General features: G+C 37.1%; 2 protein-coding genes across 4 annotated transcripts in view; one reads left to right on the top strand and one right to left on the bottom strand.

The window, feature by feature from the left end:
- KIF18A (kinesin family member 18A) overlaps window positions 1-8194 on the bottom strand; it is a 79910-nt gene extending 71716 nt beyond the window's left edge. Inside the window, exons 1-2 of one of the 2 annotated variants that reach the window (XM_018059302.1) lie at window positions 8103-8194; window positions 4047-4130 (exon numbers count right to left, since the gene is read on the bottom strand). The gene's annotated coding sequence lies outside the window, so the exon portion shown is untranslated. The remainder of the gene's footprint in view (window positions 1-4046; window positions 4131-8102) is intronic. The other variant, XM_013969838.2, reaches the window with a different exon arrangement.
- The window catches only part of METTL15 (methyltransferase like 15), a 228061-nt gene continuing 214236 nt past the window's right edge, over window positions 8267-22091 (top strand). Inside the window, exons 1-3 of one of the 2 annotated variants that reach the window (XM_018059300.1) lie at window positions 8267-8354; window positions 10315-10539; window positions 13916-14202. In XM_018059300.1, the coding sequence (XP_017914789.1) occupies window positions 13933-14202 (270 nt within the window). In that variant the 5' untranslated portion in view covers window positions 8267-8354; window positions 10315-10539; window positions 13916-13932. Of the gene's footprint in view, window positions 8355-8378; window positions 8454-10314; window positions 10540-13915; window positions 14203-22091 lie in introns of those variants that run through there. The other variant, XM_005690029.3, reaches the window with a different exon arrangement.

The raw sequence follows: 22091 nt of genomic DNA, 5'->3' as shown, positions 1-22091 counted from the left end.
GGATATCTTAAATCTGAAAACATTAATCAACATTTAGATGGACATTTCAAGGCAGCTGAAAGCTAAGTCAAGAAAGTAAAGGCTGTCCTCAGAGTTTTAACGCAATGTGAAGCTTTTCAGTTTTTCAAGCTTATCATAGTATTAAATCTTAGGGGGGCCTTCTAAATCAAGGAGGACAGAATGATCAATTGTGCTAAATAACTGCTAATAGGTCCAGTTCACTTCAGTCGCTCAATCGTGTCTGACTCTTTGTGACCCCACACACTGCAGCATGCCAGGCTTCCCTGTCCATCACCAACTCCCGGAGCCTACTCAAACTCATGTCTATCACTCCCGGAACTTACTCAAACTCATGTCCATGAGTCAGTGATGTTATCCAACCACCTCATCCTCTGTTGTCCCCTTCTCCTCCCACCTTCAATCTTTCCTAGCATCAGGGTCTTTTCAAATGAGTTCGTTCTTCACATCAGGTGGCCAAAGTATTGGAGTTTCAGCTTCAACATCAGTTCTTCTAATTAATATTCAGGACTGATTTCCTTTAGGATGGACTGGTTGGATCTCCTTGCTATCCAAAGGACTCTCAACAGTCTTCTCCAACACTATAGTTCAAAAACATCAATTCTTCAGCACTCAGTCTTCTTTATAGTCCAACTCTCACATCCATACACAACTACTGAAAAACCAAAGCTTTGACTAGACAGACCTTTGTTGGCAAAGTAATATCTCTGCTTTTTAATATGCTGTCTATGTTGGGCATAGCTTTTCTTCCAAGGAGCAAGTGTCTTTTAATTTCATGGGCGCAGTCACCATCTGCAGTGATTTTGGAGTCTCAAAAAATAAAAGTCTGTCACTGTTTCCATTGTTTCCCCATGTATTTGCCATGAAGTCATGGAACCAGATGCCATGATCTTACTTTTCTGAATGTTGAGTTTTAAGCCAAATAGGCTAAGTACTTACTAAAAGTCATCATGGGATTTGGTAACATAGAAGCAAATAAGAACAACGTGGGGCAATGGTAGGACAAAGGCCTGAATAGGAAAAGACTCAGACAGCAAATGTAGGAAGCACTACTGCACAAGTAAACAAAGAAATGGTGTGGGTAGAGAGGGACAGGGTTAAAAGAAGATATTGTATTTCCTAAAGTGGAAGAAATAATAATGATAAAGCTAACATATATCAGAAAACCATACACTTTTGAAAGGAATTCAAATCAAGGCCAAGACAATCTAAAAGCTGAAGACACTGGACATAGCACTCCCTTTTTAGGACTCTGTGAGTCCCCAAAGTAGAACACTGAAAAGGAAAGGATGGTCATTTAGATTCTAACAGTTAGGTCCCAGATGAATTACTACTCCGGTCTTTCTTCACCCTGAGCTTCTGTCTAGCCAACTCCCATAAATACCTATACCCCTTTTCTTTGACCTTGGACAAGTTACTTGACTTCACTGAATTCCAGGTTTCTCATTTGTATAAAAGAAATAATACCTAATAGCTGTCTTTAAGCTAAAAGAGATAAAAAGCATTAAGTATATTAAGGAATTCAATAAATGCCAATTCTCTTCCATACCTGCCTCTTCTTCCCAAAGATAACTGGCCCATCTTTTCATTGTTTCCCAGTGAGCTTATCATTGGCATTTTGGGTAGATCAATTCTTCCTTATTTGGAACTGTCTCAAACATTAGAGGATGTTAACATTTCTGACCCCTGTCTATTAAAGGCTAGTAGAATCTCACATTCCTTGTGATACCCAAACCTAACCTCTACATGGATTTCTAATGGGGGAAAGTGAAGAGAAACTAAAGAGCCTCTTGATGAGGGTGAAGGAGGAGAGTGAAAAAAGAGGCTTATAACTCAATATCAAAAAAAACTAAGATCATGGCATCTGGTTCCATCATTTCAGGGCAAATAGATGGGGACAAGGTGAAAGCAGTGACAGATTTCTTCTTCCTGGACTCTAAACTCACTGCAGATGGTGACTGCAGCCATGAAATTAGAAGATGACTGCTTCTTGACAGGAAAGGTATGACAAACCTAGACAGTATATTAAAAAAGTAAAGACATCACTTTGCCGACAAAGGTCTACATAGTCAAGACAATGGGCTTTCCAGTATGGATATGAGAGCAGGACAATAAAGAAGGCAGAGCATGGAAGAACTGATGCTTTCAAACTGAGGTGTTGGAGAAGACTCTTGACAGTCCCTTGGACAGCAAGGAGATCAAACCAGTCAATCTTAAAGGAAATCAACCCTGAATACTCTTTGGAAGGACTAACGCTGAATCTGAAGCTCCAACACTTTGGCCACCTGATGCGAACAGCTGACTTGTTAGAAAAGATCCTGATGATGGGAAAGACTGAAAGCAGAAGGAGAAGAGGATGAGATGACTGGATGGCATCACTGATTCAACAGACCTGAACTTGGGCAAACTCCAGGAGATGGTGAGGGACAGGGAAGCCTGATGTGCTGCAGTCCATGGGACAGTGAAGAATTAGACATGACTTGATAACTGAATAAGGAAAACAGATTCTCACATTCCTTGTGATACCAAAAACTAACCTTTACACAGATTTTTCTAGAAGCTTTTAGAAATGTTCAACAATGCCTTGCTTTTAATTGATATGCTTTTTTCCCCCCTCAATGATAGATAAAATATACACAAATGAAATGGTTAAAAAACATATAAAACATTAGGTGATTTCTTTCAAAACAGATCTTAGGTTGGAAGGTATCTCTTGTTAATTAACTCATTAACTCAGTAACTTAACTGTTAAAATCCCAGTTCTTCTACTCACTGGCTGTGACAGTGGGCAAGTTACTGAATCTCCTTATGGATTAGTTTCCTCATCTGTAAAGTGGGACTAATAATGATACCTACCTTATAAAGTTCTTGTGAGGATTAGCACTTAGAAAAATACCTGGCACAGAGAAGGCATTATAACATCTGCTATTATTATTACATATAGTTTAGTGAGCAAAGAGCCATTGACAAAATAGTCGTGCAAATATGCAAAGTTGCAACTCTGATAAGTGCTATCAGATAAAGGTTAACAGTGCTACCTAACAGAGAAGGCAATGGCAACCCACTCCAGTACTCCTGCCTGGAAAATCCCATGGACGGAGGAGCTTGGTAGGCTACAGTCCATGGGGTCGCTAGGAGTTGGACATGACTGAGCAACTTCACTTTCACTTTTCACTTTCATGCATTGGAGAGGGAAATGGCAACCCACTCCAGTATTCTTGCCTGGAGAATCCCAGGGATGGAGTCGCATAGAGTCGGACACACTGAAGCTACTTAGCAGCAGCAGCAGTGCTACCTAAGATTTATGCATTCAATAAATATTCACTGAGTGCGTTATATGTGTAAGGCATTTTTCTGGGTCTTGGAACAGACAGACAGAAGCGTATGTGTGGGTTCTTGTTTTAGATGGGAATGTTGTGGAAAGAGACCGTAGTGAGGGAGTGAGCGGGTAAGTGGTTCCCAGGCAGGAGTATTTCAGGGCCGCAAGTCCAAAAGCCTGTGGTAGGAAACAGCTTGTGCAGAGGACATAAATGGCTGTGTGGTCAATTTGCTTAAATCTCATTTTGTTTAACCATTTAGTTTTATATGATTTTAATTCTATCTATAGCATCTAAAGAGATGCTCAGTTATGCTTTGCTCAGTTCTGACTGTAGTTAGAGAACACAAGGGAATGGAGAGGGCTGCATTAAAAAGATAAAGCTGGATAAAAGTGGGGCCAGATCTAGAAGATTTGAATGTCAAGTTATAGAACTTAGATTTGACTTTGAAGTTAATTAGAAATTATTAAATGAAAAATTATGCTCAATTATGTTCAAGTATGTTGATGTCATTAGGAATTAATGAGGTTGTTCCTACATTAAAACATGACGACTGTTTTTTTTTTTCTTCCCTAACATGGCCAAGTAAAAGAGATAGAAATCCAGTTGATTCTGACTAAGGCACACAGAAATTACATTCCTTGACCATTTTTACTTAAGAAGTGGCAAAAGAAAAGACTACATATTGTTATCTGTGCAATAATGTGTTACCTGAGAAATTATTTTCAGATGATCATTCAGAAGATAGTATCGCAGTCTCTGTTCAGTTTTGTCCTATCTACTTTCAAGTGATATCTGTTGAATAGAATCAAAAAAGCAAGCTGGTAGGATTTCACTGGTGGGACTAAAACATTAAGGACAAACATAACACCATTTCCTTTATAATAGAAAGGTATCTCTAGAGTGGGTAGAGTATGAAGGAGGGTGATGAAGGGGCTTTAGTAGTAATCTATAAAATGATAGGGTTGGACCACATTGATAACTAATGTTCTTTTCTAGCTCTAAATTTTATGATTATTGTGTATGACAAAAACGTAACATCTAATAGGACTATATGTTTCTACCTTTATATTCCTCCTTATCTCTTGCTGTGTGCTTGGTATATAGTTAAGTTTTCAAAACACCTGATTAATGAATAAATTAATGAGTTACAAAAAGTAGACATGGAATTCAAAAAAGCAATATAGCCATTTTTGGCAAACACATACTATACTTCTCTAAGAGAACCAACATACCATAGCAGAGTAAAATGGTTGGCAATAACAAGAAATCATAATGAGGACCCTGAGGCATCAAAAAAAATTAAATAATGTGCCCAATTTCTTTACAAAATTAGGAAAATGAGATCATTTTTATGTTGATTGTTGAAGATGGTTAAAACACTATCACTTAAATAAGGGTAACATTCAATTTTCTGGGAGAATGACTTACACAGAGAGCCTCATTCTTCTGTTATGTTTAAGGAAGCAGTGTTAAAACTAATTCTCTTCAACAGTTGCAAGTTAATATAAACCAAGTTGAACAGGCAAATCCTCATCTTATATCTAGCTACTGTTTTCCTAGATAAAATTTAAGCCAGTTAAGTCAAAGATCATATGAACATATAATAAATTTGACTTAATTCATCAATTGTATGTACTGATACCATCTTCAAAAGAAATCAGATCATGTGACGTACCTCATCTTGTTCTGCTGCAATGACTTTCCAGCATATGAATAAAATGCAAACTCTTTACCAGGTCCTATAGGATCTATACCTTGTTCCTGTCTAACGTTACCTTCCCTCTCCATTACTGTTTCAGTCTCACTGTCCTTCTCAGTGTTTGTTCAACACCTCCGTCTCATTCTGGCCTAACTTTCTCTTCTCTCTGCCTGGCAGGCTCTATCTTCAGGTATTTACAAATCTTAATATCTCAGTTCATCATTCAGGTCTTTGTTTAAACGTCACTTCATAGAGGTTTTCCCTAAAGATTTCATTCCAAACTGTATCACCCTGCCCTTGCCTCTCTAATTCCTTATCAGTTTTATTTTCCTTCCTGGCATATAAACTACTTGGAAAATATATATTATTTGGTTACATATTTATTGCTTAGTTCCCTTCTAAAATGCAAGCACTATGAGAACTGGAACTTTATCTGCACTCCAGAAACTAGAAAAGGGATTGTCATATATTTAGAAATTTTTACATACTTGTTGAATAACTGAATGAATGAACTAATGAAGATTTTCAAGATACGTGTGCAAAAAATAAATGCAGAATAGTGGATATGGTATTCAACCATTTGTATTTTCAAAAGACATATACATACTTGTATGTGTGTGGGCTCTCTCAGGAAGAGAACACAAGAAATTGATAATACAGTTGCTTGATGTGGGAAAATAATTGACAAGCAGGTTTACTTTCTCCTTATATTCTTTTGTACTCTTTGGGTTTTAAACAAGTCTAGGTATTTTTATCTCAAAAACAAAACCAAAAAATATTAAAATTTACCTTAAACACAAAGTTTCTCTTAATAACTTTGGAATACTTTTTCCTGACTTGTTATTCTACAAATAGAAATGTGCTAAGCAATTTACATACTTATTTAATCTCTGTAACAACCCTATGATATAGGATTTTATATCATAGCATACGATACAAAATCATACCTATTTTATATAAAGAGAAACTGTAATACAGAGAGGTTAACTGGGTGAAGTCACATGATTGGAAGCACAAGACATGAAATTTGAACTCTAACTGACTGAACCTAAAGTTCAAGTATTTAATCATCCTCTCCATAATGAGATAAATATATAACTCTAAGAAATTTTCTGATAGAAGAAGTTAAACTATCTTCACTTTTGATAGAAACCTCAGGGCCTAGTACTGGGGCTCTTGCAATGAATGTTGAAACAAAACTGGAAGTTCATGATTTTTCTGTGCCAGTTGGATAAGTATCTATTTTCAGAAAATGTTATTAATTTAGAACTCTGGAATTAGGTGGATATGGTGATAATTAGTAATAATGAACAGTGGCTATCATTTGAGTACACTCTGTATGCCAGGCATTATGATAAACAATTGACATTCATCATCTCATTCAATTCTTAAAATATAAAGTAGACTCTATTACTGACTCCAATTTACAAAAACAGAGACTTAGTTTTAGGATAAGGAATTTTTCCAAAATGACATGCGATTAAATGAGAAGACAAAATGTGGATCCAGGTCCAAATCTACAATCCATGTTCTTAGCAGCTATGCTCTATTGGAATCAAAACGAAAGGCTTTCAAAAAATGGAGCAGACGTGGTGTATAAATTTTCTTGAAGGTGTGGAGTAATACAGTTATAAATTATTTCTTAAATACAAATTCAAATTTGAATTTGATGCAGATTCCATAAACATTTTTTAGGACCAGGAGCTACCTTCCACTTTATCATGCACAGTCTCTATGTAACTTAATCCTCTTCTTGGAAATAACTTGAGTGCTAGAGCCACTGATTCTAGCAACTTGCAAGCATCAAGGAAGAATGAAAATTTTGAAAGGAGGGAAGGGCAGTACTAACATCTGGACTATTTTTTTTTCCTCCTAGTTTTCAGAGTTGACAGCATAAAAGTCATTTTATTGTGTATCTTAATTGATTCAAGATATATTTAGAGTGGAACAAGATACATTTTAAAATGAAAGCTTTGTGTATTTGTAAATACTTGTTTAGTAATAGAAGAGGAGCCAATTTCTACCGTTAAAAGGCAGATAACCTTTGTGTACTGAAACAAACAATTCCTACAAAATAGTAGAAAGTAAATAAAAAGCATTATCTAACCTTTGGATGTCATGTTCTCTGGCAACAAAATTCATAAATATTTACCAAAATCCGAGATGCGGTCGCTGACCATAGTAGAATAACACTATCAACTGAAACCTGTAGAATGTCTAACACATCCTACCTGGTTGTTAAAAATTAGTAACCTATGCACTATACAACACAAATTTTCAATTCTGGCCAAATAATGTCATAAACAGCAGTCAGCCTTGACTTCTCTGAAACGGAGTGCCTAATGAACACTCCTCAAGGCGAATCTCGCAGACACTTGAGAAACGATGGTATAAAAACTGATTCTCAGTGCTTTAAGTATTTTTCATTTGCAGAGCATCAACTACCAGTATCTCTTCCATAGCCTGGCTGATCCTCAGCAAACCCATTAGTCACTGCTGGCAGGTTTTATATTGATGCTACAGTTGGGGCTCGGGGAAGGTTCCCAGCTGATCTTTGACAGGTTAACAGCAGAACCTCGCTGGACAAAAAGCTTGCAAGTTGGTGAACCAAGGCTCCTCATCTGATAGTTAAGCCTAGAGTTATACTTCAAAACAAAACACTCTGTATATGGAGTCCTGAAGGAACTTTGCACTGTAAGGTACTGAACAGTTAGTGTTCAACCAAAGTCTGGGAAAAGAGCCAGGATGCCCTTTAAAATTTCCGATTTCCTCAGAATTTCAGGTAGGAGATCTCTGATCTTCCTGCTGAGCCGTCGAGGACTCTCGTTCAGGCAGAGCCACATTCTAGTGCGTTCTCAAGTTCCTTCCTTTCACTTTATCCCCAAGGAACCTTAACCAGGCCCACCCGCAACCCTACCCCATCGCCGCACTTAACGCTTCCGTGTTTGTCAACAAGCCCACCGGGTCCTCTATTCCTGAGGCGGCGGGACCTCTCCGCTTCGCGCAAGACAGGTCATCCAAAAAAAGTCCCCGAGACCAGTTTTTTCCTCTAGCCTTACACTCACCTCAGGCTCAAAAAGTTTCACTCGAATGTCCGCCACCCGGCTATTCAAACTCAGCCTCGAGATTCAAACTTAAGCCAGCTTCCTCAGCGCCTCTTTTCATTGGCTTCCGTCTTCGTGACGTCACCACGCAGGACGTGGCCGTGGCGCGCTGCAGATTGGCTCCAGGCGTCTTAGCGGCTCGGAGCACTAGAAGCTGCCTAACTCCGCGTCACCGTGGCAACGCGGAGGCTGCTTCCGGAGGCGTTGGCCGAGGTGGGCGGGGTTAGGCTGCAGCTGCAGGTGGGAGGCAGACACCTGGGATCTTCAGGAAGCCTTCAGACCGCGGGCACGGGCCCGGTTCCTGGGTTCAGGGTGTGAGTGAGACGAGTGCGGGCAGGGCTTGGCCATGCCCTCTGCTAGGGGGAGAGGGGGAGTCTGTTGGGTATGGATTAATGGGTTTTGGGTGTTTATTTTCTCCTTTTCTCTATTAAGCAATGAGGCCTCCAAGGCATAGGTCCCGTGATCTGGAAGCTATAAGGGCCTGTTCCTTCCAGCCACTTTCACGTGGACAAACTGGGGTCTATTCATCTAAATTAATCGAAAGTCCAGGACTTTTGGTTTGAGGGCCCAGGCTTCATTGCTCAGGAACCCCAGCCTCATTCCCTTAGTGCCTGCTGACTGTGAAACTATTTGTTGTATGACTGTTTCTCCATTTCTTTCTAAGATGGCATTACAAAATAAATTTATTCAAATTTATTGGCCTAGTTCATTATTGGATGCAGTGGGATTTTAAGTCCTGGGTTGTAGTTAGAATTTTAGAATGTAACTATAAAAAGGAAAAAATATATATATCTGGAAAAAAAATGGCAGATGTGTTTGCTAAGAGAATTCATCGTTTATTTCTCAGGATATTTTTAATAGTATGATCTGAATTTTTGTTATTCTTATGTTACTATGGTTGTATCCATTCATTTAATAGTTATTAATTGTATATTTTAAGGACATAATAGCACACAGTTGAGTCAAACTCCTGGCCCTCTTGGAGCTTATGTTCTAGTGATTCAACATCACCATATATACAGGATGGCACACCACCAAATGTAGAGTGTTATAAGTGAACAATGTAGGGGAAACCCTCATATTATAGGCATTTATTTCCTATTGAAGAAAATCAGAAGCACTTTGTATTGTATATGATGCATAATATATGATTATTTCTGAGCACTGGATAGAGCATCAATAAAGTTAATTGCTGGCTGCACTAGATGGATCTTAGCTAGTGAGATAGTGATTTGTATGGTGCTGGGTTTGGTAGTAAAACTGAGAACTTTTCATTTTATTTCAAATATGCACTCACTCTGTGGTACTTTACCTTTGATGTCCCGGGCATTTTATTAATTTTATATATATTATCCAATCACTTCCAAGTTTCAAAAGAGCCCATGAGATGTATATACTATTTATTTTACTGAAAAGAAAACTAAAGTTTTCAGAAAATCTCTTAAGAAAAATATTTCTTTTGAAGGGTACAACCCAGCCAATTTAGAATGAAGTCACTTGTTTCTGAAATACTTTCTAGGTTAAGTGATATTAAGATGATATCCTAATCTAGTCTGGAAATAGGCATGTTTTACCAATTCCTTGTAAAATTGTACTGATCATTGCGAAAGAAGTGTTTAAATTTCTTCCTTATTGATAGCCACATTGTATAAGGCTGAACCAATTTCACGGGTGTTTTTACACCTAATCTAGTGCTTGTTTTACATTTAAATTCTGCATCACACTTGCCGTTTAAAAGCGTTCAGATTATGAAGTTCATATTCTTAAGGAATTGTCCATATGTCTTAAGGAGTAAGAGAAATTTTAACGTTACAATCAATGTCATTACTCTGGCAGCTGGCTTCTCTTTAGTTAGCAAGTCATTAGGAGTGTAATAGAAAGGATAGGAAACTGGTGTATTTTGTAACGAAATGAAGGCAAAAGAACCAAAATCTTTCAAACACGTAGTGCTAAGGAGATAGAAATTCCCACCTTTCGTTAGGAAACAAGAGTATAACTAACTGCCGTCTTTTAGAACACAGAAATTTAACATAGGTTTAGAGTAAACTGAAAAGAGTGGAGAAAAGACAAAATGGAAAGTTAGATTTGAAGTTGCATCAGACATTAAAAAAAAAAGTAAAAGTGAGTTTAAAGCTGGCAATGGTTAGGAGTTTTTATCTCACTCCACCCCCAGGAACACTTTTTGGAACCCGAGCGCCTGCGGGACCCTTTGGCAGCTGGGGACTGGAAGCAACGGAACCAAAGGCAGACGGTCCTCGGTTGCTGGGGCGGACGTGGGCCCAATCTGTCCGTCCCCGCAAGTTTCCCCCAGTGCTGGGACCTGGGCGAACGGCAAATTCAGATTTTCCCGACTCGCGGGCCCGAGTTGGAGGCTAACTGGGAAGTCTTCGTTCCTCAGGTGAGGAGAAGGTGGTCGAGTCCCGGGAGCTCTTTTGGAACCCGTTCCACGCCTGTGAGGGAACTTCCAGGGGACGACGGATTCGCCCAGCGCAAAGGAAACTCGCGCCTGTGCTCTCACGCTTACTCTCCTCAGTATTCATTCATACAGAGTTCAGAAGTTTCTAAACAGTTTCCCTCGTCCGAGCGTAATTCTTAAGCAAAAGAATGGATTTTTTTTTCTTCTTCTTCTTCTTCTTTAGGACCTTTTTCACGTTCTCTGCGTTCGGTTGCCAGCCTCCAGGTCGACTTTTTGGCCTTAGGAATTAAATTTCCAAAGAGTTTTCTCTGCAGGGGGAGCTGACTGCAATGATGGTAATTGGTAGTACCGTTGAGGAAGTAGTTTTCAAAGGTATCGCTCACCTTTGTGTTCTCACGTTTTAAAGAGTAACCTGGCTAATTCCGTGGTCTCAGCAGCTTAGACTGAATTTTGCTGGCAGGCAAAAGTTGAATGACTTACCTAGAAAACCACAGAGTTGGCTCTAGAGCTTAGATTTCCTGACATCTGGCTTCTTTACTGTAAACAGAGGGAACTTAAAACTATCTTAAATCTTTTAGGGTGGCTGGTTCTTAGCAGACTGCAGGAGTGCTCTGAGTTACCTGGTAGGAGATTGGGCTGCAGAAGAGAGGGGATTCCCTTTAGAGCTTGCCCCCTTCCATTTTTAGGGACATATTAAAAAACACAACCAAAGAGGAAGGTTAATTATTGAAATGTTTTCTCTATGCTTACTCAGGTTAGTAGCCAATTCATGCATAATAAACTCTACAGGCTGTGTATTTTGAATATATTTGAGTAAATACAAAGAAATTGATTGCAGAAGAAAATTAAATGCTGTTGAAAACTTCTTTTTTTAATCCTACTTGCCTTTCCCTGATATTGGCATTGATGGACTTTTTTTATTTGTTCGATTGCTTGTTTTGTTAAAAAATTATCAAAATCTGAACGTCCAGTTTAGATTGTTTACATATATTGGATAGGCAAAATAATAGAAAAAGTTTTGGTTGTATTGTTTAAATACTCCAGATTCCAGTATTGAGGGCTGTACATCGTTAGTGTCTTCTCTTGGGTGCCACACTGTATACTGTTTCCAGGTGGAGTAGACCAAGCAGTAGGATATTGGCTCCTTAAAAAAGATGAGTCTAATTCATGGCATACTAAAAATACATAGTCAGTATAATCAAAGTATCTTTCAATTACATGACTATTAAATAAAGCCAGTGGGCTAGGCTTATAGGTTAAGATGAAAAATTCTAGGGAAAGAATGCTCGTGTTACAGTTCTAGCTTTATGACTCTCCAGCTTTGTGACCTTTTGCAGATTACTTCTCTGTTTTCTCCTCTGTAAAATGGAAATAATAATAGTACCTACCTCTAAGTGTTGGAGTAAGGATTGAATGAGTTAGTACATGTAGTGTGCTTAGGCTAGTAAGTGGTACTTAGTAAGTGCTCAATAAATGTTAGCATTTATTTTGAAATATGTTAGAAATGCCAAGTTAGAGCATAATTTGGCTTGTGTAAACTTTCTGGAAGCATAAGGCATAATTCATAATCTGGCTAATTTGTTAACTGGTAAACAACTAAAATTGTTATACTGTTATATAACATTATATAGCATTTATATATAATTGTTATACAGATGTTATACTGAACATCTAAAATTAAAACACTCATTTAACAAACTCTTTTGGCATAGTTTTTCTGTGTCATATTTGCAACATAATTATGTGAATTATGTCTTTGGTACAGTTGACATATTATCTTCACGGTTACATCTTATGGATACTATATACAATATCAAATATATATTTTTATTTTACAATTATTACATGTGGTTGACTTTTCAACATCATTCTTCATTTTCTATTGCAAAAGGAAGTTAAGGCATATTTAAGCAAAATTTATCTTTAGCTATTTTGAGAATGATTTTTCGTAGGGTTAGGGAGACAGGTGAAATTTTCTAAAGCAAGGTTTGATACAAACATTAATTCTATAGAATCTGGAATTTATCCAACCATTCCCCACCCCCCCAAAAAAACACATATAAAGCACCTAGTATGTATCTAATTTTGTGGATATAAAGATGTGGTTCTTACTTCTAAGTAACTCATAATTCATGAGGAAGGAAGAGTAGTGTTAAATTGTTATTTATTGTAATAGTGTCAAAAATGTTGTTTGCAACCACAAACAACATTTGGAGTAAAGAGCATAATATTTTCAAAAGGTATTCTATTAATATATTTCATAAATTATGTTTTTTCTTCTGCATTTTAAAGAGTAGAGCATTACAGACTAAAACGGAGCAAGTTAGAGGGACAAAAAAAGAATGTATCAGTTATTCACTTGATTTTTTGTTGGGGGCAGGGAGCAGACAATTAAAACAGTGTTGGATGTGAAATGTCAAAGTGTGTTCAGTGGAGTGTTTATAAAGTATAGTTTAAAATGATATATATGTCACTGATACAGGGCATGGTGAGATGATTTTGTCAAAAATTATCGTTGACGAATTAGAAAGTTTTTTTCACAGACTGATAACCTCTTTCTTTTCGGCTGTACATGCATAGCCTTTTTTCAGTTTCTCAACGTTAAATTGAAAAGATTTAGCATTATGTGAAAAACAATTAAAAGGGTTTGAAATTAAAGAATCTGTGAATCTAAAACAGAATGATATTTATAATCCCTTAAGCCGTTTAGATAGATTTTTCAGATTAATGGTTTTGATGCATTGAACCCGTTCTTTAAACTTAATTAAAATTCAAAAAAACATATTTCAGAAAATGATGATTAATAAATATTCATATCTCTGATGGTTAAAACATTAATGGTCTTAGAGCTTATCTGCTGCCGCTGCTGCTAAGTTGCTTCAGTCGTGTCTGACTCTGTGCGACCCCATAGACGGCAGCCCGCTAGGCTCCTCCGTCCCTGGGATTCTCCAGGCAAGAATATTGGAGTGGGTTGCCATTTCCTTCTCCAGTGCATGAAAGTGAAAAGTGAAAGTGAAGTTGCTGAGTTGTGCCCGACTCTTAGCAACCCCATGGACTGCAGCCTACCAGGCTCCTCCATCCATGGGATTTTCCAGGCAAGAGTACTAGAGTGGGTTGCCATTGCCTTCTCTGTAGAGTTTATCAGGCCACATTAAAAATTATATTTTCAGATAGCCTCTGGGGTTCTGTTGGGTTCTTTGCCTTATGTATGGAGGGTAGTTACCTTCACTTGTTTGAAATGATGAGATTTATATATTTTTCATGTGGTAAATATTGCACACTAATTTGTTTACCCCCAAGTATTATAACAGTCTTTTTTAAAAAAAATCCAACAATCATGATTTTAATTTTTTTCTAGATTTGTTGATCTACAGAATGCTTCGATACCCATATTTTTGTAGAGTCTATAAAAATTTTCTTTCATGCTGGTTGGAATCTGGCGTATTTAATTTGGGTGTCTGGCCAAAAAAAATACATGCTACAGCAGAAAGATATAATGAATATGAAGCCCAGGAGGAAAAAGATCAAACTGGAGTTCAGGAGTTACACAGATCTCAAGATAGAGATTCTGGAGTGATGACTAAGTTACATATTCCAGTCATGGTGGATGAAGTTGTTCATTGTTTGGCACCACAAAAAGGGCAGGTAAGTTGATTAATCTTTTATTTTCTAACACTTTTTACTTGAAGTTACAATTCACTTAATGTTCACATTTAAGTGGTTTTTAGTATATTTACAAGGCTATATAATTATCACCACTGTCTAATGCAAGAACATTTTTATTATCCCAATAGGAAACCCCAAACCCATTAGCATTCACTCCCCATTGATTCCCTTCTCCTTGTGCCTGACAACCTTCTAATCTATTTTTTGTCTATATGGATTTGTCTGATCTGGACATTTCATATCAGTGAATTCATACACTTTGTGATCTTTTCTGCCTGCCTTTTACTTAGCATATTTTCAAGATTTATCCATGTTGTGTATCAGTAATTGTTTCTTTTTATTCCTGAATCATTCCATTGTATGGATATGACTTTTTTTTAAATCTGTTCATCAATAGATAAGGTTTACGTTTCCATGTTTAGACTACTCTGAAATGCTGCTATGAACATTCATGTAAAAGTTTTTGTGTGAACATGTATTCAATTCTTTTGGTCATGCGCCTTTTCAATTCTTTTGTGGATGCTGGGTCATATGCTAACTCTATGCCTAACTTTTTGAGAATCTGCCAAACTGTTTTCCAGAGTTGGTTAGTTTCATCAAATAACAGTTTTAAAAGGAAAAGAATGTTATGTTCTATGTGGTTAGGATATGAAAACGAAATTCTATTGTAGCTTCTTGAGAATTTTAATATCTTTTTAGGCATGACTGGAGACGAAGGTGGAAATTTCAGTTCCTATCCTGTTTTCTTAGGCTGAGTTTTCAGCTTCCCTTCTGTCTTACTGAGAATTCACCAGAGAAATAGGACCAACAGGATGTGTAGGGGAGGTGTGAGTATATATGTGGTTGTTAAGAGAGAAAGAGTGATTGATTTTAAAGAATTGCCTCAAATGATCATAGAGGGTTGGTAAATTCAGAATTTCCATAGTAGGCTGGAGACTCACTTCAGACTTCCAGTTTGAGTCCAAATGACTGGAAGCATTTCTCCCAGTTCCAGGGAGGGCAGTGTTTGTTCTATTAAGGCTTTCCAGTGATTGGATGAGACCAAGACATTTTTTTTGGAGGATAATCTGCTTTACTCAGTCCAGCAATTTAGATGTTAATCTAAGTTTAATTTAATTGTTATCTGAATGTTAAGTTTAAATTTTGTCTGAACCCTAGTTAAATGTTTTCTGCTAGTAGCAAAAACCAAATATTTATTTTGCAGTAACCCATGAAGTAGAAAAATAACCAAAGGAAAACAAACCCCATAAAATCTCCTCCTAATTAAGTATTTTATCTGCCCTTTTTCAAAAACCAAGTGGAATAAAATCAGGCAATTCTACATTATTTAAGTTCCTGGTAAATATAATGTTGGTTTGTTTTTACATTTCTATTGTTCTGATTTGAGTTTTCTAGTTAATTTTTATTGAAAGTTTAATTTTATGAATGTTATTTCTGAGAACTTTAATGTGAGGTACACTTAGAGACAATGTTATTTCTTACCTTTTCTGCTGTCTGGCAGACAGCTTTATTCACTATTCCCTTAATCTTCAAGTAATAAAGAACTGCTGACAGTCCTTGGACAGGAAAGGTCTTCATTCTTCCAGAATCCATTATTTGCTGCTTTTCTTTCTGAGCCTTTTCTCCAAAATCATATTCCTTTGCAAACTATGAGTCATACATTCACCTGTATCAATCACCCACTTAATTACTGTTTTTCACATCTCCTTCAATGATAAATTTACCAATGAAACTTTGGATCATAATAAGAACGTTAAAAAAATCTACATGTAGTTTTGAGTGAGGCCTTGATCACTAATAATTAATAATTATTTCCTTTTCTATGATATTTAAAAGATGCTTACTTAAAATAATTGGTTTTGGGAATTTCTTCTGTATCATAGCCTATTCACTACATATTAATTGTACAAATATTTATGAGTTTGAATTAAAAAAGAATTGCTCTTATCTTTGTCTTCCTTAGGGCTTTCCTGATAGCTCAGTTGGTAAAGAATCCGCCTGCAATTCAGGAGACCCTGGTTCAATTCCTCAGTTGGAAACATCTGCTGGAGAAGGGATAGGCTACCCACTTCAGTATTCTTGGGCTTCCCTTGTGGCTCAGCTGGTAAAGCATCTGCCTGCAGTGTGGGAGACCTGGGTTCAATCCCTGAGTTAGGGAGATCCCCTGGAGAAGAGAAAGGCTACCCATGGGGTCACAAAGAGTCGGACACATCTGAGCAACTTTCACTTTCACTTTTTCTCTTCCTTGGGAGTTACTCTTCGTGACCCCGTGGACTGTAGCTCACCGGGCTCCTCTGTCCATGGAATTATACAGGCAAGAATACTTGAATGGGTTGCCATTTACTTCTCCATGGAATCTTCCTGATCCAGGGATTCCTGCACTGCAGGAAGACTCTTTACTGACTGAGCCACCAGGGAAGCATTGGGAGATACAGAAGGAATTAAACAAATTATAGTTCTTTCTCCTTTCCCATTTTTCATTATTTTGTATTCTGGGTGAATAATTTTTTGTAAGAAGGTACTACTTGTTCTAAAGACATTCTTCTTGCTCTTGAAGATGTTTTAGTATAGGCTACCTTGGTCAGTCTTTTATTCCTAATTTCTGAAAGCTGGAGACAATAAGCATGATCCTGTCTAGCTGAAGATGATAGCAGTTCAGAGGATATAGGAGACTTGTTGTTCTTTGCCCAGTATTGTTGCTAATGTAGCTTGGTGCCTTGAGGGTTTCTGTAAGAGTGATAAGTTATGAGGGACATGTTGGTCATGCAAGGACTAGTACCAGTAGCTATGTAATTTCCTTCAAGTAGCTTACTGTGGCTCTGCCTCAGATTCCTCATCTGTGAAATGAATTACAACCTGTCTCATATGGTCATTGTGAGGGTTAAATGAGTTCATTTATTTAAATTGCTTAGAATGATATCTTCTGAGTAGTATAAGCTCAGTAAACATTAGCTGATTCTATTATGGGGATTAAAAAGGATCAGCATTAGTAGCTAGATACAATAATATTCAAGAGAATATGTAAAATAGATAGCTAATGGGAAGTTTCTTATAACACAGGGAGCTCAAACTGGTGCTCTGTGACAACCTAGAGGGGTGGGATGGGGTGAGGGGTATATGGGAGGATTAGGAGGGAGGGGACATATGTATACTTATGGGTGATTTATATTGTTGTATGGCAAAACCCAACATAACATTGTAAAATGTAAAAATTTCAAAAAAAATCATGGAAAAAAAATAAGGAGAAAAATGCTAGGAGACAGCAAAGGTGGAAATAAAAGTACCAACAAAGATGAAACCAGCATGTTTGCAGCTGGAAGGTGCTGTTTCGTCTGCCTTGAACCATTCTTCAGGTCTTGAGTTAAATTTCACTTTCTCAGGGAAGCTTTTCAAGAGCCTACAGAGGAGGATCGTCTCCTGGTTAGCACATTCATGGAGTCATACAATTTTCTTTCATAACATTTATAATTTTTTTTTTTTAATGAGATTATTTGTTCAGTGGATGTCTTTCGTAGCAGACTGCCCTCCATGAAACTCGTGGACATGTTGATCTTGTCTGCCATTTCCAGGGCCTAGCATAAGCACTGTAACACGATGGATTTGTAATGATTTTTAAGGCAATGGATAAAAGTCAGAGTAAACTGGAGCACAGATATGAGGGGTAGATAAAAGGAATATCCCTCAGGTACTAAGGGAGCCTCTCAGGCTCAGGACTTCTGTATGATTCCAGCTTCAGTGTGGCAGGCCCAGTCTGATGAAGTAGCTGGAGAAATCTGGTAAAGGAACAGATAGGAGAACTGAGAAAATGAGCTGGTATCTAACTGATGCAGAATAGATTATGATAAATGTCTGGTTAAGATTGTAAGGTTGGGTTTCTAAATACTCAAAATAAGTGTTTTATCTATTTTGATATTCTAACATTTAATATTAATTTCATTGTTACTTGATTTGCTGAAGTCATGGTACAAGGTATAATTTTCTTTATAAAAATGCGTTATACTCCATATAATGGATTTTCCCTAACATCAATAGCATTTCACTTGTTTTACTTTAAATCTTTACAATCTTTAAATAGAGATTGAGCATAAAAGAGAAAATCCTGGGGCTATAGATTTACTTTCTTTAAATATTAAAAGCTGATCAATACAGAAAAAAGGAGCTTATCTTGTTTGACCTCAAATTATTGAGAAAGTTAGGAACCTCTATAAGAGACAGGCCCTGTACCACAGCACATATATGAAAATGCATTTTTTTCCTAAAGAAAGGGCTATATAAATTTCAGATGAAATGAACTGTGTCAACATGGAGTTGTTTCCTCTCCTTTATTTTTAAACATATAGCTTTCTTGGAAACAAATTTTTATTTCAAATTTTATTCTCCCTTTGTTTATTTGAAAAATGTTTCTGTTTTAAAGCATCATGGAGCTAGTTAAGTGACCTTTGTTATCAAAATACCTTCAAAAGTGTAATATTTCCAGGGTTGTACTGGTAAATATTTAACGCCTGGTCTGTGGGTCAGGGTGGAGTATGGATTTCAAAAAAACAAAAAAACCAATTTATTTTGTTTGTAGATTTTCATGAAATACAAATTCCTATTATCATCCATTTCAAGCTGCTAACCTGGTATCATTGAATGTACCATTAAGAAGAAATATGTACAGTTGGCTGTCTCCAACCCGTGTAAATGACACTGGATATGACTCTCACAATTGAGGCCATTAGATATCTGTAGGTTATATAATGGCAAAAAATTTTGCCTGGCAATTCTGAAAATTAGTATAGTCTGTCAATTTTTCCCTTAGCTTATTTGACATTCTCTACTTAAGATCTGTATTTTGTATTTCTCTACTCTGGAAGGTACCATGGTATAGTCATAGAATATTGTATTCATTTACTTTTTTAGCAGTGACATTCTTTTTTTCTCTAATAAACAATCCATCCCAAATATAAAACAGGTTAAAAATGGTATTCTGTAGTGTGACTTTGTTTATATGATTTACTGGTGCTAAAATCCATAATGCATTATACAACAGTGAGACATTTTGTTGAGTACAAAAACTTTGAAATCAGCATCAGTGTCCTTTTATTTTTTGCACAGTTTGGATTCACATCGATAAACAAATATAAAATATAACAGTTTGTTTTTTAAAGTTGTCCTGAAATCTCACCTTGATTTTTGTTTCTATAGAAGTAGTAAGATAATTTTAATTAAATCAAAAGGGCATTTTAGTAATAAACATATAATTAAAGTTTCAATACAGCAATAAAGCAATTATAAATATTTTTGCACCTAATTTCAGACCACCAAAATAAATGAAGCAAAAACTATCAGAATTGAGGGGAGAAAGAGACAGTGCTATAGTAATAGTTAGAGACATCAGTACCCACTCACAATATTCTATAGAACAACCAGACAGTACAAAGGAATAGAGATCTTAACACAATAAACCAATCGTTTAAGACATATACAGAACACTCTACTCAATATCAGCAACATGCACATATCTTGAGTACACATGGGGTATTTTCCAGGATAGGACATATGTTAGGCTATAAGTTCAGTCTCAGTAGATTTTAAAAGATACCGTTCAGAGTATCTTCTCCAGTCACAATGGGATAAAATTAGAAATCAGTTAGCAGAATACAATGTAGAAAATTCATGAATTTGTGGAAATTAAGTAAAACATTCTTAAACAACCAATAGATCAAAGAAGAAATCACAAGGGAAATTAGAAAATACATAGAGATGAATAAAAACAAAATCACAATATACCAAAACTTAAGTTACACAGTGAAAGAAATCCTAAGGGAGAAATTTATAGCTATAAATACCTAGATAAAAAAACAAAGTTCTCAAATCAGTAACCTAGCTGTACAACTAAAGGAACTAGGAAAAGAAGAGCAAATGAAACCCAAAGAAAAATGGTTGAGAGGATCAATGAAACGAGTCTTCAGGGACCAACAAAATTGACCAGTCAGTTGTTCCATACAAGATTCTTGACCGGCATATAGGTTTTTCAGGAGATGTAAGATGGTCTGGTATTCCCATTTCTTTAAGAGTTTTCCACATTGTCTTATGATCCACAAGTCAAAGGCCTTAGAATAGTCAATGAAACAGAGGTAGATGGTTTTCTTTAGTTCACTTGCTTTCTTTATCATCCAGTGACTCTTTGCAATTTGATCTCTGGATTGAGAAAGGAGTATAACAAGGCTATTTATTGTCACCCTGTTTGTTTAACTTATATGCAGAGCACATCATGAGAAATGCTGGGCTGGATAAGTTACAAGCTGGAATAAAGATTGCTGGGAGAAACATCAACAACCTCAGATATGCAAATGATGGCACTCTGATGGCAGAAAGTAAAGAGGAACTAAAAACTTCTTGATGAGGGTAAAGGAGTAGAGTGGAAAAGCCAGCTTAAAACTAAATATTAAAAAAACTAAGATCATGGCATCTGGTCCTAGCACTTCATGACAAATTGAAGGGGAAAAGGTGGAAGCTGTGACAGATTTCCTCTTCTTGGGCTCTAAAATCATTGTGGATGGTGACTGCAGCCATGAAATTAGAAGATGTTTGCTTCCTGGTGGGAAAGCTATGACAAACCTAGACAGTGTGTTAAAAAGCAAAGACATCACTTTGCCAACAAAGGTCCATATAGTCAAGGCTATGGTGTTTCCAGTATTCATGTGCAGTTGTGAGAGCTGGACCATAAAGAAGGCAGAGTGCTGAAGAAGTGATGCTTTTGAACAGTGGTGTTGGAGAAGACTCTTGAGAATCCCTTGGACAGCAAGGAGGTCAAACCAGTCAATCTTAAAGGAAATCGACTATGAATACTCATTAAAAGGATTGAGGCTGAAGCTGAAAACTTAAATACTTTGGCCACCTGATACGAATAGCTGACTCATTGGGAAAGACCCTGATGCTGGGAAAGATTGAAGTCAGAAGGAGAAGAGGGCGACAGAGGATGAAATGGTTGGATGGCATCACTAATGTAATGGACATGAACTTGGGCAAAATTTGGGAGGTGGTGAGGGCAAGGAGGCCTGGCATGTTGCAGTCCATGGGGTTGCGAAGAGACAGATGCAACTTGGCAACCAAACAGCAGGAACAAAAACAATGTTGACAGTCTTAGCTGGAAGGACTAAGAGAGAAAGAGAGAAGACTCAAATTAACAAATTGAAAATGGGGTGATAGCCACCAATTCTACAGAAATAGAAAGGTTTATATGAGAGTTCTAAGAACGATTGTATGCCAACAAATTCGATGGTGGTTTAGTTGCTAAGTCAGGTCTAACTCTTCTGACCCCATGGACTGTAGCCCACCAGGCTCCTCTGTCCATTGGATTTTCCCAGGCAAAAATACTAGAGTGAGTTGCCATTTCCTTCTCCAGGGGATCTTAATGACCCAGGGATTGAACCTGGGTCTCCTGCACTGCAGGCTGATTCTTTACTGACTGAGCCAGCTTAGATTAAATGGATAAATTCCTAGAAACAACAAGACCTACCAAGACTAAATCAAGAAGAAATAGAAACTCTGAATAGACCTATAACTAGTAAAATCAACAATCTCTTGACAAAGAAAAGCCCCAGACCCAATGGCTTCACTGGTGAATTCTAGCAAACATTCAGTGGCGAATTAGTATGAACCCATATCAGACTTTCTGAAAAAACTGAAGAGGAGGGAATGCTTTCTAAGTCATCCAATAAGGCCAGCATATTCTTGATACCAAAGTTAGACAGAGACACTACAAGCAAAGAAAACAACAGACTGATAACTCTTGTAAGCATTGACAGAAAAATCATCAGCAGATACTTATATACAGAGTTAAGCAGCACATTAATAGAATTATACACCATTACCAAGTAGAA

Source organism: Capra hircus, chromosome 15 (genome assembly GCF_001704415.2).
Source record: "Capra hircus breed San Clemente chromosome 15, ASM170441v1, whole genome shotgun sequence".
NCBI lineage: Eukaryota > Metazoa > Chordata > Mammalia > Artiodactyla > Bovidae > Capra > Capra hircus.
This window is presented reverse-complemented; position numbering and strand designations above follow the sequence as displayed.